Source organism: Augochlora pura, chromosome 7 (assembly GCF_028453695.1).
Source record: "Augochlora pura isolate Apur16 chromosome 7, APUR_v2.2.1, whole genome shotgun sequence".
NCBI lineage: Eukaryota > Metazoa > Arthropoda > Insecta > Hymenoptera > Halictidae > Augochlora > Augochlora pura.
Genome location: NC_135778.1, coordinates 29445624 through 29461613, shown reverse-complemented (window position 1 = coordinate 29461613; position 15990 = coordinate 29445624). Strand labels below are relative to the sequence as shown.

Below are 15990 nucleotides of genomic sequence, written 5' to 3'. Positions count from 1 at the left end.
TGTACGACTAGAAGAAACACAGGTCTTAAGATCGTATTTTTGCATAAGACTCGAAGACATTAAGGGGAGAATGTGTGAGTGAGCGTTGTTGATTAGTATGAATGCGAGCGCGAAGGGGGTCATGTACGTCACGATAAATCGTACGACGGATCGACGCGATTGGTCAAGGCGGTTGTGTGAATCGTATCCGATCGCTAAAACATTACGGTTCAGCAGTGCATAATATGACGTCGGAGTTGTGCATTAAACGATTAAAATTTCTAATTTCGTCGCTCGATGCAATATGATGAAGTAATTGGTTGTCAAAAATGCATGTTACGTAAGCTAATATTCACAATCATGTTCGTGATTAAATCGATTGTTTGTCGGAAGAAATTTCGAATGAATCCTTGATTCATGATCACGTGTCTTGTAAAAGTTTTTAATTTGATTAATTATTTAATCGTTGCGGTTAAATGATTAGCGGTAATAAATGTTTCACAACAAATGCAATTTTATCTAATCATTAATCTAATTAATGATTAAATGCCTACCGATTAATCCAATTATGGATGGACACAATTTGTAAATTGCGATTGTAAATTGAATTGTGAATTTAATCGTTAATCGCAAATGATAAAATCGTTAGTCTTTAATTGCGTTAATTATTGCACAACATCGCGCGACATGTACAGTCCCTTTGATAATATCGACGAGATGAAAAATTGGGGGGAGGGTGAGAATGATAAGCGTATTAGTAAAACAAGAGATTTATAAATGGAGAAAGTTGTATTTGGCTATTTGTATACTGTGATCTCCGTGAAGTTTTTATTGTAACACATGGCGAATACATAGAAAAACTTTTGTTTCGTGTATATATAATTTTCATGAGAGAACGATTTATATTATAAATATATTAAACGATACACACACGAGCGCGTACGCGCGCGCTCATACAAACACATACACATACACACGGATTGTGTTCTTAAACGTATCAGCCCAAATTTTGATCGCAGAATTCTGTCTCGTACGTATCTGTCGAATGATTTGAAACAATAATTCATAATTCTTTGGAACAAGTTTATAACGGTTGCTAAATGGAATACATGATTATGCCATTCAACTGGAAATTTTTCTACATTTTGCGCACACGGATTTGACAACACTAAATTCAAAAATTGAAGAAATAGCGACTTAAATTTGGGCTACTGTAAGTCCTTCATATTATTATCCTGTGCATGTGTGCGCAGATGACACACATACACACGCATGTATCGTAGACTTGTAAGGGGCATCGATATTAATTGAAGGCTCCTGTACCCTCTTGAGACACACAAACATCATCTTTTACCGATTCCCGGAGAAAGTTTATATATTTCGTTTCTTTTTACAGATCCTGTATAAATTGAAACTGTACAATTTTAGGCGAATACTGATCGTTTATTGTGTAACTCATTGCAAAGAGTAACGTGTAAATAGAGATTTATTTACTTATTAAGCAAATCTCTTGGCATCAATTAATTATTCCACCTTTAACAAACCACCATCACCAATATTTCTAAATAATTTTCTAATAAATTAAGTCCTCAAATAGCTTGGAAAGAATGTTTGTATGTAACCCAATTTTAAAAAAAAGGAGAAAATGTTTGAATAATTAAATCAATACAAGTTAAGAAAAATTGTTTTTATTAACTCAATCAACATAACGTCAAAAATGTTTCTAACTAATTTAAACAGATAAAATTGCAAAAAAATGTAAATGCTCTATTATTTAGAAACTATTTATAGCAATACTTTATTCAAAAGAAAGGCTTACAGAATTAATGTACAAAACTTAAGACTTCTGGAAGAATACAACGTCGTCTGCTAGTACCGCCGTACCGTTTTTGGTTTGACCTTCTGAGTCTTTATATTCAGTATAACTAATTTTACCCATGACCAGTACCCTCTGTCCCCTCTTCATGTAATTCATGACGGTCTCTCGAAGTAAAGGCTTGAAAACGCATACCTTGTGCCAGTCTGTCTTTTGCACAAAGTCTCCTGTAATATTTTGCAAATATATAAATTATCTCGCAATCAAATGTTCTGGAAGATATGAATATTACATTAGATTCTTAACAAAATTCTTCACACCCTAATAAAGCCTTTTCTAATGCTATCATTTTAAATAGCTCCTGATTTTCATATCTTATTGAAATATTTTGTTTTTTTAAATTATGAGCCGGTAAACAATTTTATATTTCTATAAGACTGAAGCTAAGTTTTCAATTTTGTATAGTACATGCAGTATCTTACGCTAATCTAATAATCAATAATTTACCATTTTCATATTTATAATTACTGTGAGTCGCAAGCGAGAATGTGACCATAGGATGTTCTGTATTACCCTTTCTCTGCGGGTCACCTCCAATTCTTCCCAGTAATGTGATCTGGTTTATTGCTATAAAATTAATATATCTTTAATTAGTTGTAACTCAAAAATAAAAATATATATCTTATGAGGTAAGAAATCCAAGGTTAGAATATCTTACGGATAGTTTGTATATTTGTTGGTAAATAATTCGGTTCCACAAAAATCATTCCAGATCATTGAAGATATTTTTAAACATTAAAATTACTTCTGATAATTTAAAGAAATTAAAATTGCATAGAATTACACATCTTTGATTAGGGTTAACTTTTAAGACACCCATATTTTTGACATAACCTGACAATAACATTAATAATAACGATACTGTCAATTACTTACTTTTTTCTAATTTAACCTGTGTACACATTTGTTTATTGTGTACTTCTATGATACTGCTCAGTCTCTTTGATATAACCTTAAAAATATAGAAAAACGTGTATTCAAAGATTTATACAGTATAATTATACAGAAGTTTCTCAGTATGATATAGGGGATTGTTACTTACGTTTCGAAACATTGTAAATTATAGTTACTAACAATAAATAACCTTGTTAAAACGACGTTTCACAGAAGAGATTTAGCGCACGTGCTACACTTCCTAACAACTTGAAAGGACATCTCCCGGAATCATGAGCACTTTGTATTCAAACTTATTTTATATTAATTTAAAATTTTCTGCATCTTTGATACTTTTCTATTATTGCATATATAATTTGGGTTAGCTGTTATTATTCCTCAACGTCTACTTAATGATTTAATAACAGTTAATTCGTAAATAAATTCGGAAACAGTATTCACAAAGTATAATAAAAAATATACAAAGCACAATTTGCTATGGAAGTGCACGTGTAATTACATACATTGATTATGCCCGTAATCGTTTAATCTGTAAAATCACCATTGTTTGCATATACGCGATGTAGGGTCAACTAAAAGCGTAAATTATAACATAAATGGGGTATAGAAACATAAATCAAGGGTACAGAATTATCCATAAAAATCTACGGCATCGATACCATCTAAAAAAAGACAATCAACAACAATGAAGAATATAATTAATTAACAGAACAGTTAACCAAATTTGAAAGAGCAATTTAATTATATTTGAAATGTTTTCATTTGTTTTTTTATAAGATATCAATTCAGCAGATTCTTCCGAACATTTTCATACCCTTTGCTTATATTTTTAATGTTTGTAGTCGACCCTACGTTGTGCATTAGGGTGAGCTATTATGGCGCCTCTATCGGAGGAACAATGAAGTTCCTTTTGATGCCCGTACAGCGCCAATATATGCAGGCAAAACGCTCAAACTGTTAGCCAAATACCGACTAAAAAGCTTCTACAATGTTTTAATAGATAGCACTAGCAGTCAATTCCAAGCCATTTACCTATCTCGACGGTAATTTGGCTAATAGTTTGAGCGTTTTGCCACTGCACAAATTGGCACTGTACGAACATCGAACATCATTCTTTTTCCGAAAGAGGCATGAGAGATCTACCGATTTTGAATGGTATCGGTATTTCTATAGCTTCCATGCATGACGTAAACACGTCTATATTATACGCCCTGGTACAGGCTGTCATTCGCACGTGGTGTTGTTGTTTTTCGCTCTAAAAATACATGCGCACTAACGGTTCGAAATGAGTGTTTTAAAAAATCTCGATATATATCGAGATTATATTTGAACGCCAGACTTTTCAAGCTTCTGTAAATGGAATTGAAATTTATAAATAAATTTTCACGAACTATACATTCAGGCGACAAAAAACAATGGTCAACTTGGAATTGTACAAATCCAAGTTGGAGGAAATTCGTCAAAAAGCACGGAATAATGACATTTCCGAAAAAGAAATCGACAAAATGTTAAATAATTCGTTTCGCATACTTGAACTGAAAAGGAGGCAACGTGGCATATCTTGTTGCACAATGTTAACAATTCCGATTTTGTTAATTGTAATAATTTCCCTGGTTTTCTTCGATCGACGATTCATTTCCGCCATGATAATGCGAAATTTACAAAATTCTATTTATCCAGGCTTGAAAATGCTCCGAAAAATAGCTGTGCCTGTAATTCAGCATTATCCCTCTTTATCTGGTACAGTAAGCTGATTTTTTCTTATTTCTTTTCCATGATGAAATTTCCGAAATTTTTTCAGAATTTTATGACGAATGGTGCATTTTGGAGAATCCGTATTTCTATGTAAATGACATAGATTGCTGGCCTTGCAGTGTAGTCAACTTTGTGCCTGACCTAACTGGTCATCGTATATCCAGATCCTTCAATCCTGGAATGCCCTACACCAAAACTGAAAATTTCTCTGAAATTCACTTCAAGGACTTGAAACAATTATTCTGGGAAAATTATGAAACATTCGAAAGAGATGCAATGAAAATCTACTCCAACAATTTGACTTATAAGTAATTAAATCAGGATTACTATCGACGATTTGATAGTGATTATTGTTCATAGAAAATATACTGTGTTGCAGACATATTAGAGATGTTATGGAGAGCAAAATAGATTCACTTCCATCTCGTAATTTGGATGATCATGTCACATGGAGAGTCAATCGGATGACAGCAGGAAGAGTTCTAAGAAAACTGTTTCCTGTGCCTATCGATACACCAATTTGGTGGGAACAGAGCACAGAAAAGTTTATTGTGATTGATGAACAGAAATCACCTCCTTATGCTTTGGTAATATTAATTTTCGTTATGCAAAAAGATCAGTCCTTGTGATTACTCCAATATCGTTTTTTTTTCGTTATTATTACTGCAATTAATTACATTTCTAAAACAACAGCCAAATCCTGAGTGCAGCAATGTGGCAATAAGGTGTACATCTGGCAGTAGATTGATCAAAATGGTAGCCAGCCTAGAATGTAGTGGCTCATGTGCATCTTTCACGGTCTTACTAACTGCTGGCAAAATTTGTAAGTATATTGAATCAAAGTAATTTCTTAGTTTATTCTGAATGTTGTACATTTTTCAACATTTATTTACATTCGATAGAAATTACGTTTTCTTCGATTTCAGTATGGTACAATTGGTGGTACTGGCGTCCACTTAGCCTACCTGTATCCAATTCAACTAGTATTTCCGTCAATTATATAATCTCCTTTTGCTAGATATTTTACAGAGTTGAAAAGATCGGTTTTTGTATAATTACGTCGCTAAGAATTTTTCAATAAATTGTATAATGCGTTTCACTGTCTCTGTATTCTCTTATCAAGTAGAATAAGCTTCGTAATAAATAAATATTTCTGTGCAACAGTTTATAAATAAAGTTTAAATGTATAGTAAAGTTTGTACAGGTTGATCCGTTCGAATCGATCCGCTCGAAAATGCGAATGAAAAAATTTCAGTGAGTCAGTTTAAACGAATCAGCCTGTATGATGGCCATTTGAACTGAGTTTGTGCAGTTTTCATAGATTCAACGTTTCTCAGCGATCTTTGTATGAATATTAATATAGAAAAAAATAGAACAAACATAACAGCGTTAAATTCTTTGCAAAATTGTAATGTACAATACTATTTTTCATTTCTGATCAATACTAATCAAAGGGTTCAGTGTGAAAGGAACTTATTAAATATTTCGCTTATTACGGATAATAGACAAACACGTTATGTTAGACGTAATGTGGCAAATATTTTTAGCAAATTGGTTCGAAGTTGCTTATCAATAATAAGTGAAGTATCTCAGGTGATTGGCTCAAATAGGGACACCCTGTGTTTAGAAAGGATTTCCACTGGACCTCAAGATTGTCAATATCTATAAACCCGAACTTTCATTTCAAACTGAGGAATGTCTCACAGTTTCGACGATAGAACATTGAATCACGTAAAATCGATTCGACAAGATTAAGTCTAAATTAAGCTTCATAATTTTTCTTACAGTGCAGCACGCACTTAGTGTATGCAAATTCTTTCCTAAAGTTCAATCGAACTTCTCTCGTAGTTTCTGCTTAAACAGTACAGGTACTAGCGATAGCACAGCGAACACACACAAAATTAGAATACTGTTCCACGACCATGCATCGGTTGAAGAAGTCAGATTCTGCAGTGTCTGACCAGCTTGTATTGCTACGAAGGATGGCGGCGCCACTCCGAAAAATGTGCCTAAAATGAAAGGCGCCATAGGTACTCCGATAATTGGACTGGCAAGGTTGATGAACCAGTTCGGCAGTAACGGTGTCATTCGCAGGAAAAGCATGTAGTTGAACAAATTATGCCTATGTTTTTTCACAGCCTGTGTCCACTCTCTTGCTTTTACAGGAAAGTACTTGAAGAGCAGTTTGCGCCCTACCAAAGATGACAAAAGGTAGCACAATGAGGCGCCGACCGCGCTACAACTACACACTAAAAATAATGCTAGTGGGAATGGAAAGAGAAATCCTGAGAGAATCGAGAGGAAAATGGAGCCTGGAATGGCAAAAGTTTGTAAGCTGAAGTACTATTAAGGAAATTATTGGGTTTAAGGGTTGAATTAAAGCAATTATGTACAAAAGGATACAAAATGTACGTTGAAAACACTCCAGCTAGCACTTGAAAATAATAGAGATCCTTGTATCTTCCTAAAAGTTTGCCCAAATTCTTGGCATCTTCAATATGCAATGGAAGTTTCATGTGTTGTCGCTCATTTCTGTAAAAGAAAGAATGTGGACTTAGGTACGTATCTAGATGACCTTCATATGTTTTTGTTTATTTATTTCTTACTCTGCTAGCTCAGGGAAACTAGTGTACACATAGAACAAAGCTGACAACGAAGAGATAAAGATCACTGTAACTGTAAGGAGAGCTTGCCTAGTTGATTCCTGATTCGGGGAATCTGTAAACACATATAAATCATGGTTTACATGCTATGAGATTAAAAACTTTATTACGCGATAATTAATACTAAGTCAATTTAGGTTAGGATCTATGACATTGTATTATTCTCATTTATATATTAAAATGCCGAGTTTTATTCATTGTTATTATGGCACTGATTATCGTCCGCAACTTCGAGTTTTATCTACTCTTAAATTTATGATTAGATACTGCAAAAAGATAAGGTTATGTCTTGAGGTTATTTGAAACATATTTTCCAAGATTTCTCAAATGATTATTGAATGAAACTCGGTGATCAAATTAATTAACAGGCTGGAGGTGTAACTAATTTTATCATTATTAAATTAAAGCTTGTATTCGTTTCGTTGAAATGTAACTTGGGTTAAAATCGAAACTGAATTTGGAGGTTAAGATTTACAGAATTTATATTGTCATGTTATCGAACCTAAATTTTTCGTACAAATTGATAAAAACGTATATGCGTGTATACAAGAACAATAAATATTTTGCACAGTCATCGATAATACATTGATAACGTGATAATCGTTCGAGGTCAACTTTCGAAAATTAATTTTTCGAGATAATGACAGCTGTGATACGTCGAAAACAACAAATGCAGATTTGTTGTCGGTAAAATACACTTTAAAAAAATATTATCTTACCGGCATTTTGCCTCATCCTGGTATTTGCGTCCATTCCTAGGCCGTCAGTATCCTCTCTCAATGCAAATTACTTGAAAATTCAAGATGGCGCTAAACTAAAAGAAACTATGCAGTTTTTCAACTTAAAAGTTACAGAACTAGCATTTTCGCATTAGATCAAACAGAACATTTTTCTTTTTATCCACGTTGAGTTACTATGTATCAATTGCTATTAAGATTGCTTTATTTCCTACAATTATTTCGATGCACTGCATAATATTTATTCACATGACAAACTTAATATAAAAAGAAACATAATATAGTGCTCAAAATTGTCAATTCGTCAAATATAGTTACAGAAACAAAATATAGTTAAAAAATGTATGCTAATCGTACAAAAAGATCATGTTATCTACATCAGGTAACAATGTTCAAACTGGTTCGATTCCGCCGCCACCTTTTCTCGCCCCATCACGTGGCGCCCTCTGCGCCATCTTTTCTCTTTGTCCATCCTGAAGTTTCTTTTCTGGTTTCTCTTTACTCTATGCCTCTCTCTTGCTCGCGAACTTCTCTTTTTAAGATCGTGGGCGGAAATTAGAATAACCAGTCTAGCCAGTCGTGTTGTAGTCAGCGCACAGTTCGCACGTATTCGCTTTCGCGTGGAGATTTTTCGAAATTCCGGGCCGCTCTCTATTCTTTTTTTCTTTCAACATCTCTAATTGTTTTCGGTCCGGGGAACGGACGAACCCCTCGATTTCGATCCGAACGATTAATCTGTCGCGCGTTCCTCGATCGAAACGGCCTCGATTCCGCTCGAATGGGAGACTACGAGTTTTTGCCAGTTCGAGATCATTTTTTGCCTCCCGGCCCGGTGATTGATTTTGGATACATCGATAGGATTGCGTCATGACAGGTCTGAATTTGTCGAAGCCAGCGTACGTACATTTTCCATTCGTATATACAATTATTTATTAAACATTATTGCTGCGACACCGTATCTACCGTTCTATTATTTCGTGCCGTGTTTTGGTCGAATCGATTCTACTGTTGATCGTTGTTTTGGTTTGGGAATGTTTTATCGGTCGAACGCGACACTCTGAAGTAAGCAGTGTTTACTAGGAGATCATAGACTTCTCGAAACACCGGTGAATTTGCAAGCTTCGTTAACTGATTTTTCAATTAATTTAGCGTTTTCGTCATTATTATCACGGCGAAACAAATATTACAGTGAATTTAGACGAGCGTTGTTCGATTATTAATAAACAGTCTGACTGACAAAATGAACCAATTGGTAGCCATTGGCGATAAAATTCGCCGGCGTTATTCAACTATATTTAATCTTAAATATGTTGTAAAAATTAAAGAAGTATTAGTACAATAAGAATCGCATGGGTTAGTATGTTCTACTTATTTTTTTTTTCGTTGATTAACGATGAATTTATATTAGCAGAGAATATACATCGATGAAAAAGTTAACGATCAGAAAAACAACGAGGAACGTTGATTTGTGGCTCGTTCGAAATAAACCCCGAAACGAGTATAACGAAATCGTTTTGGTTGACTTTTAAGCATTCTGTGACACAGTGAGCGAACGGAATGCTAATGAGACTTATGAATGGGATAGTATGATAACGCGTTAATGGTCGCTACAATGGAATGTATGCGAGTACGATGGCGAAACGATTTCTAGTCGTTCTGGAATGCAAAGCTCTCCGCTGCACATTATTTCGATACGCGTTCGTTATAAACAACGAATTCGTTTTTTGGGATTAATCAAATCGTTAGGAAAGTATCTAATACAGTTCAAACAATAAATAATTTCTCCGGCGAGCAAATAAATTTAGAGAATCTCGATCGCAACGCGTACACATAGCGAGCACATCACGGATAATACTCGCGTTAGTCTGTGTACAGCGAAATTTAAAAAGCGCAGCGAAACCGCCACCATAGGCGTAAGAAGTTAAACTTTCCATACCAGATTATTTAGGTTATGTCAGATTTTTAGCGCGACTCTGTTCAGCACCGTGCTAAAACCTCGCATCGCGGTAGATTAAATAAATTCGTCGATAAGATAGGGGCTTTGGTTTTGTTTTAGCGTGGTTCGCGTATTTCGAAAATATTCCAGCAGAATAACGAGCGAATCGCGGTCAATTGACTCGCGTTGCTGCCATTGTAATGCGCGTGCGTACGCGCCTTCGTGAAGGTGTACGCGCACGGTACGACTACGGATGTAATTACATCGCGAGCGAACCGGAAGTGGAAACGGTCTGCTCGGTTTTTGCCGGTTAAATGACTGCTTTATACGCTTGATCGTTTCAGAGAATTGCACGACTGGAAAAGAGATTTATTCCGCGCGGTCTATGCATTTTAAGCGAACCCGTGTTCCGATAAATCTTTATTTTAAATACTACAACTATTCTCTAATATATTATTCATTTTATCTTGCTTTAATTGTAACACATTCTATTTCAATTTTGGTACAATTTATTTGAATTTTAATACATATTATTTTAGTTCCAATATATTTTACTTTAATTCCAACACATATTATTGTGATTTTAATACATTATATTCTAATTTTAGTACATTCTATATTCATTTTGTTACAAGTAGTACAACGATCCATAATAATATACTTTGCATTATAATATTATTATTCATAACGTATACGGAAAATTATTTATTAATTACAGTATCGAATAAGAATGTTTTGGATCATGATAGAATTTTTGACGATACATTTTTGTAATAATTTGTAAAGAATAACTTCTTTAAGTACCACGAAGGACGTTTAACCGGATTCGTAGTCGGGAGTGCAATAATATAAATGCAGTGATCTCGCAATCGATTTCGCGGCCAGCCTTTTGCGTATTGTAAATCGCGAAAGCATTTCGTAAAAGGTGAACAGAGACAGCTATTCATTTGAATGGTGGGGTGTCGCGTGATTTGTCAATGAACGAACCATACGCTCGTACCATATCATTCATTCGAGCAAGCACGTGTGCTCGTATACGCAACGAACTTAGGCGAAACATTGCCGACAGTTGAAGCTGTTGTAACGTCGACAACAAAAATGATCCACCCAGATTCATTTCAGACGGTTCAATCATCCAATGCCCCTAACTCATTTGTAATTCTTTCTCATTAAAAATTGAACGGAAGTTTGATCCTCCGCATACGCATATATACGCATATAGCTTGGAAAAATTTCAACAATTTATTGATATAATATTATATTTATACAGTAATATATTAATATAATAAAATATTAATATAATGTTAATGTCCATTGTGGCAATTAAGAAATGCGGTTAAAAATCATTTCAGGTGATGCCACGGGGGCCCAACCGGGTGTACCTGTCGACCGCGTTCGTGATCCTGCTCGGTCTCCATAAAACTGGCAGCTCTACATCCGCCACCCTAAATCCGGTCTGCAAGAAAGGTGTCGAATTCTGGTCGTCCGGGCGTGGCACCTGTTGGCCCTGCACCAGATGCGCCCCTGAATTTACTCTGAGCCCGTGCGCCATCTACCAGGATGCCGTCTGCGGGCCTCTGTCGTCTCTCGAGCGCAGCTTGAGGTCCTTCATTTCCACCAGGAAGAGATCGGAAACGGGCCAAAAGAGGCTCGAGGCTGTCACCTCGAAGATGCTGTGGCGGTTTCCGGACCTGGACCAACAACAGGCCCGGAAACAGCCTGAAGATCTAATTAATCGCGAGAAAACCGCCGAGGTGGACACAGCTGATCAGGTAACTGGCGGCCATCTTGAACAGATTCGAATGAGCGGCCGATCCGATAGCGTGGAAGTTTATTAACAGGACTTTTAATTATTGTAACAAATCAAGAGAAAAAGCGAAAATTTGTAGTAGAATGTGGTCGAAAGATTAGTATCTTGTTAGTGTTATAATTAGACTACGGATTTTATGCATTTATAATAAAAATGAACAGAATTTAATAATGCAAAATGATCCACAGTCTAATTATAATGTATAAGCATTGTATGTTATTTAAATGGATGGTAATAATTGTACAAATATTTTATTGCTGTCGTATAGAGGACCAGCGAGTCTCTCACGAGAATAACGTCTTCCGGAGAGAGGATCCTCTGGGATTGGCAGAGTGCAGCGTTGATCCTTGCAGTATGCGCGTGCATCCTGTTCTTCTTGGTCGCGGGATGCTCGGCATTGGTCTACACGAGGCAATGGCGTCGCATGAAGAAGAATTTCGAGCCCGGTGAGCGAATACAATTTTCCATTCATTCGTTAACGCAACATTTATAACATAAAATGTTAAAACGTTAAACTATTGTTCCCTTTGGACTTCAAAGTTACGTCTCTTAAACAGTATTTAAGAATCACTTCGTTCGAAAATGTGCATAATCGACCGCGTTACAAGTACAGCAAATTATTACGCTATAAATAGATTTGGAAGACTTGCCCCCGATAGAAATCGTTGCCGCGTCACCAATTATACTAGTTTCGGAATGAAAATTTCCGATCGTATAGAGGAAAGTACGCGCTTTAATTGGGGCGTAATGTTCTTTCGGTGAAAATTTATTTGACCTTGGAAAAAAATTGCCAAAGCCCCGCCTTTTTTCCCTGTTGAGGTCCGAGGTAACAGAAGCGGAGCCAGCTCTGGGATTTCGCGAAATCCGATCCCGCGGGATCGATAAGTCGATCGTGGTGGGGGACAAGCAGTCCTTTAAAATGCGAGGCGGATTTTCTTCATTAGAGGGCCGCTCACGACCTCTGCTCACCTTGGCTCGATCTATCACGCCCGGATATGACGTCTCGGGTTTCGATGCTTCTCGTTTCTTTCAACGATGCTCCGTTCCGCGTTTTCTTTGTGCTCGCAGTGTCCATTGTTTATCCAGACGTTCGATTTATTTATCGAACGACTTTCCTCGATTTCAAAACACCAGGAACAAATAAGCAATTTGTTTTAAATAACAGAGGCGGTTAAAAAATTGTTGAAAAATGTCGCGACGGTATAGGCGGACTCTAAGTCGATCGTCGATGAGGGAAACTGTGTGTTCGAGTTGCTGGGTGCCAGAGAAAATCGTTTTCGTGACTAGTAATTTTTCCGGAGGAAAAGTTGGGAGGGCGGGTGTGGGGGGGGGGGTAGAATTGGAGGATGCGAAATTGTGTTTAATTGGTGTCCGGGCTGAAACGAAGAGGCATTGTCGGCGTGCCCACTAACGGATTGGTAATACAAGCGAATGATCGCGCATTCGATACCGTTTTACCGCTCGCCGTGCTTACTAAAGGGGACTCCTGTTAGGGCCCATTACCTGATCCCAATGCCAATGTTGTCAGTCACCGCTGAGAACCATTCGTCAACCTCCCCTTTATTTCTATCCTCGCATAACTTCTTTTATTACCGTACCACTACAAAACAAGTACCCTTCGGAACGACTAAAATTAAAGAAGAAAAAATGCCGCATCTTGCTACATTTCTTAACCAATTATTACAATCGTATTACCAACATTTTATTCGAAGGAAATCAGCTTGGATTCGTATTGAAAAAATTAAATTTTTTCGTCGTTGGTGGATCGTTAGTCGTTGGTGATTTATTGTTGCCTTATTGTAGGAGATTATTAAGATTGACTTATTAAATGTATTATTTCGGGTTACAAAATAAAAAGAACGATAGATGAGAAATAGTGTATTATAATTTTTGGGAATTGTTGGTTGTATAACAATTTCTATTAGCAGCTGAGAGCTCTGTCGTACGCCGGATTTTCTTCTGTAACTAGCAACGAGAAGAACACCAAGCCTCAGACTGGAGCGAGGCTATCGCTAGATTCATCTCATGGGGCCTTGAGAAAGCAGAACCGCATTCCATAGCTGTTCAACTCGCATTCCACCCTCGATAGGTCGTAGACACCATCCTTCCACGCTCCCAGGTCAAATTGACAATTAAAAATAACTGGTTCTGAACCTGTCCTCGACCAACTGCACTCCCCCTTTCCTCAAATAAAATATTCAACATTGCATACGAAAATTAAATATAACATTCTGACTTTGATATAAAATATTTATTTGAAGAATGTTTTGTTCTATACATACTACATCGAAACAAATTGATTATTTAAATTTATTTTCATCGATCAATACGATTTAATATTATTTAATTTTATTCTCATTTATACGTACAATTTAGCACAGTTTAATTTTTCTGATTTATACATTCTAGCATTTATATATTCCGATTTATATATTCTAATTTTATTTTCATTGATTTAGACAATCGAGCATGACTTAATTTATTTTTAACGATCCACACAATGTCACGTTCTTCAATTTTATAGTTTATTTACATCACATTTTATTTACATCATATTATATTTTATAACGCATCATTTAATCTTGTCTTTATCGATTCCCACAATTTGGCATCCAGTCAATATTCATACATCCGATGTTATCGGTCCAAATTAATCTTAAAATATTCACATTGCATATTTACGACACGGTCGATTGTTCAGGCTATTGTCCGACGCACCGGCATTATGTCAAATCTGTTAACGAAGATATACGCGCGACCTGCAGAAATTCTTTTCTCCCCATAACTAACAGAGATTTTATCTTGGTTTACAGTGGGTCTGGAAGAGATCTCGGCGCGGCTGAATTTAATGGTGAAGGCAGAACTAGCCGAGCTGGTTGCCAGTACACCTGTGCACGCTGCTGATCCCGAGAGGAGGTGTCAATATTTGGAGAAGCTCTTAGGTAGAAAAGCGTTTCTGAAACTCCAAGACAATATATAAGTCGTAATTAACTCTCACTGAACATACTGTTTTGCACAAATACAGTGAATTCTCTCCGCCGTCGAATGGATCCAGAACATTTTTATTATAAAAAGATTATTTTTACGCGATCGATGATAGACAGATTTGTTAAAACGTTGTTAACCAATTGATCCATGCACGTGGCTCGATTCTGACGTTCGCTGTGATTTTTTCCAGACCGGAAGAGGGGAGCTCCCGTGATAGTAAGCTGGCCGGAAGTCAGCGGAAACCTCTACATAGAGGAGGGCGAGCCTGCGAAGGGCAAGTCTCTTCACATAGCCAGAATCCATCGCAACATCGAGACAATGTTGAGCCAGAAAAAGAATTTCGGGGAGCAATAAGACGATTGCCTTAAACGCCCTCTCTAAGGGGGCATCGAATTACAAATTCAACCGGCGAGTATTTATAGTTCTATTTATGACTGTCGCGAGGGATGAACGTATTCTTTTGTAAAAGCACCGAAAACTAGAGAATCAGTGGAACGCGGAATTGCTGATTGTCAAGCTTGCTCTCCTTAGCGTCGCGGGTATATTTAGGTAATATTTAGTCAATATTTCATATTGGTTGACAGTCCTAATAGGAGGCAAGAGCGTCGCGCGATTTAGCAGATGCGGTGCCATCGGCTGGAGAAAGGGACGCTATGGAGGGCAATTGTATCGTCGACAGTAAGTTTGTCCGAAATGAGGGAATCGATTGGAATTAAGGAAGAGAATGTAATTGTAGTTACGTAGGGATACGGAATGAAAGTACTCTCGTGTATGCTATTGTTCCTCGAGTGTCAATACTATAGAAATGAAACGCCGTAAGGTACAAAACTATTATCGATAAACGTACGTGCGATATTTTGTATTAGTTTTTACTAATTTCACGATTTATACAGAGTGAAATTTTTATGGTGTCTTGAAAAAATGATTCGCCGTCGTTCGATCTTAAAAATTCCTTGAATCGTCGCATTTATATTTTTCTATTAACAAATCGACGGCAACAATTTCGACAGTTCTTTTTTTCCAAGAACGATTGTCGAATGGGGCCCCATAAATATTTCTCTAAAGGCGTTTGTCCAATTTGTCATGAAACACGGACATCGTAATTCGATTGAATTATTTTACTCTGTATGGTTGTTCATCTCGTTACGTAAGTGCATGGAAATAAGATAAACAGCGAAGCCTGTGGGGTCCCGTGGCTCGACTGTAATATCGAGCAACGTGTTCGACCCAGCCAAAACGATTATTATTTATTTCTTCCGTCTAGTTTTAGAGAATGCCATTATCTTTTGTATTGTAATATAGGAACGTGCCGAAATAAAATTAGTATCAGACATCGTAATCGTTCTAAGCGA

At 36.5% G+C, this 15990-nt stretch overlaps 4 protein-coding genes across 8 annotated transcripts; 2 read left to right on the top strand and 2 right to left on the bottom strand.

The window, feature by feature from the left end:
• Positions 1–1749: 1749 nt before the first annotated feature.
• Mtssb (mitochondrial single stranded DNA-binding protein) lies at positions 1750–3091 on the bottom strand. Of its 4 annotated transcripts, none has more exons than XM_078185417.1 (4): positions 2898–3091; positions 2732–2807; positions 2369–2422; positions 1750–2022 (listed from the first exon to the last, which is right to left on the bottom strand). In XM_078185417.1, exons 1-4 carry the CDS (start codon positions 2907–2909, stop codon positions 1817–1819), a joined length of 348 nt encoding a protein of 115 aa, XP_078041543.1. In that variant the 5' UTR covers positions 2910–3091; the 3' UTR covers positions 1750–1816. The 4 variants fall into 4 exon arrangements, with proteins under 4 accessions (XP_078041543.1, XP_078041541.1, XP_078041540.1 ...); XM_078185415.1 differs by having other exon boundaries at positions 2324–2422; positions 2898–3079; XM_078185414.1 differs by having other exon boundaries at positions 2303–2422; positions 2898–3046.
• Positions 3092–3954: 863 nt separating this feature from the next.
• LOC144473058 (uncharacterized) lies at positions 3955–5739 on the top strand. 2 transcript variants are annotated; one of them, XM_078186608.1, is made up of 5 exons: positions 3955–4489; positions 4551–4812; positions 4884–5091; positions 5198–5327; positions 5431–5739. In XM_078186608.1, exons 1-5 carry the CDS (start codon positions 4165–4167, stop codon positions 5520–5522), a joined length of 1017 nt encoding a protein of 338 aa, XP_078042734.1. In that variant the 5' UTR covers positions 3955–4164; the 3' UTR covers positions 5523–5739. The 2 variants fall into 2 exon arrangements, with proteins under 2 accessions (XP_078042734.1, XP_078042735.1); XM_078186609.1 differs by having other exon boundaries at positions 3976–4027.
• Positions 5342–8024, bottom strand: Stas (Transmembrane protein stas). Its single transcript, XM_078186610.1, has 4 exons — positions 7887–8024; positions 7111–7222; positions 6908–7036; positions 5342–6839 (listed from the first exon to the last, which is right to left on the bottom strand). The coding sequence occupies exons 1-4, from the start codon at positions 7918–7920 to the stop codon at positions 6332–6334; spliced, it is 783 nt and encodes a 260-aa protein (XP_078042736.1). The 5' UTR covers positions 7921–8024; the 3' UTR covers positions 5342–6331.
• Positions 8025–8459: 435 nt separating this feature from the next.
• On the top strand, positions 8460–15977 carry Wgn (Tumor necrosis factor receptor superfamily member wengen). The gene is made up of 5 exons (XM_078185413.1): positions 8460–8800; positions 11193–11612; positions 11919–12096; positions 14464–14592; positions 14829–15977. The coding sequence occupies exons 2-5, from the start codon at positions 11196–11198 to the stop codon at positions 14990–14992; spliced, it is 888 nt and encodes a 295-aa protein (XP_078041539.1). The 5' UTR covers positions 8460–8800; positions 11193–11195; the 3' UTR covers positions 14993–15977.
• Positions 15978–15990: the final 13 nt, after the last annotated feature.

Bases quoted from the DNA above. Each gene is read 5' to 3' on its own strand.
- Mtssb (XM_078185414.1), bottom strand. The intron at 2,423-2,731 runs GTAAGTAATTGA...TTAATTTTATAG, and splicing joins ACAGGTTAAATTAGAAAAAA to CAATAAACCAGATCACATTA. The intron at 2,023-2,302 runs GTAAATTATTGA...AAAATATTACAG, and splicing joins TAATTATAAATATGAAAATG to GAGACTTTGTGCAAAAGACA.
- LOC144473058 (XM_078186608.1), top strand. From the start codon at position 4,165: ATGGTCAACTTGGAATTGTACAAATCCAAGTTGGAGGAAATTCGTCAA. The intron at 4,813-4,883 runs GTAATTAAATCA...ACTGTGTTGCAG, and splicing joins TCCAACAATTTGACTTATAA to ACATATTAGAGATGTTATGG. The intron at 5,092-5,197 runs GTAATATTAATT...CTAAAACAACAG, and splicing joins AATCACCTCCTTATGCTTTG to CCAAATCCTGAGTGCAGCAA.
- Stas (XM_078186610.1), bottom strand. From the start codon at position 7,920: ATGGACGCAAATACCAGGATGAGGCAAAATGCCG. The intron at 7,223-7,886 runs GTAAGATAATAT...ATGTGTTTACAG, and splicing joins CAGGATGAGGCAAAATGCCG to ATTCCCCGAATCAGGAATCA. The intron at 7,037-7,110 runs GTAAGAAATAAA...TTTCTTTTACAG, and splicing joins AGTTTCCCTGAGCTAGCAGA to AAATGAGCGACAACACATGA.
- Wgn (XM_078185413.1), top strand. From the start codon at position 11,196: ATGCCACGGGGGCCCAACCGGGTGTACCTGTCGACCGCGTTCGTGATC. The intron at 12,097-14,463 runs GTGAGCGAATAC...CTTGGTTTACAG, and splicing joins GAAGAAGAATTTCGAGCCCG to TGGGTCTGGAAGAGATCTCG. The intron at 14,593-14,828 runs GTAGAAAAGCGT...GATTTTTTCCAG, and splicing joins ATATTTGGAGAAGCTCTTAG to ACCGGAAGAGGGGAGCTCCC.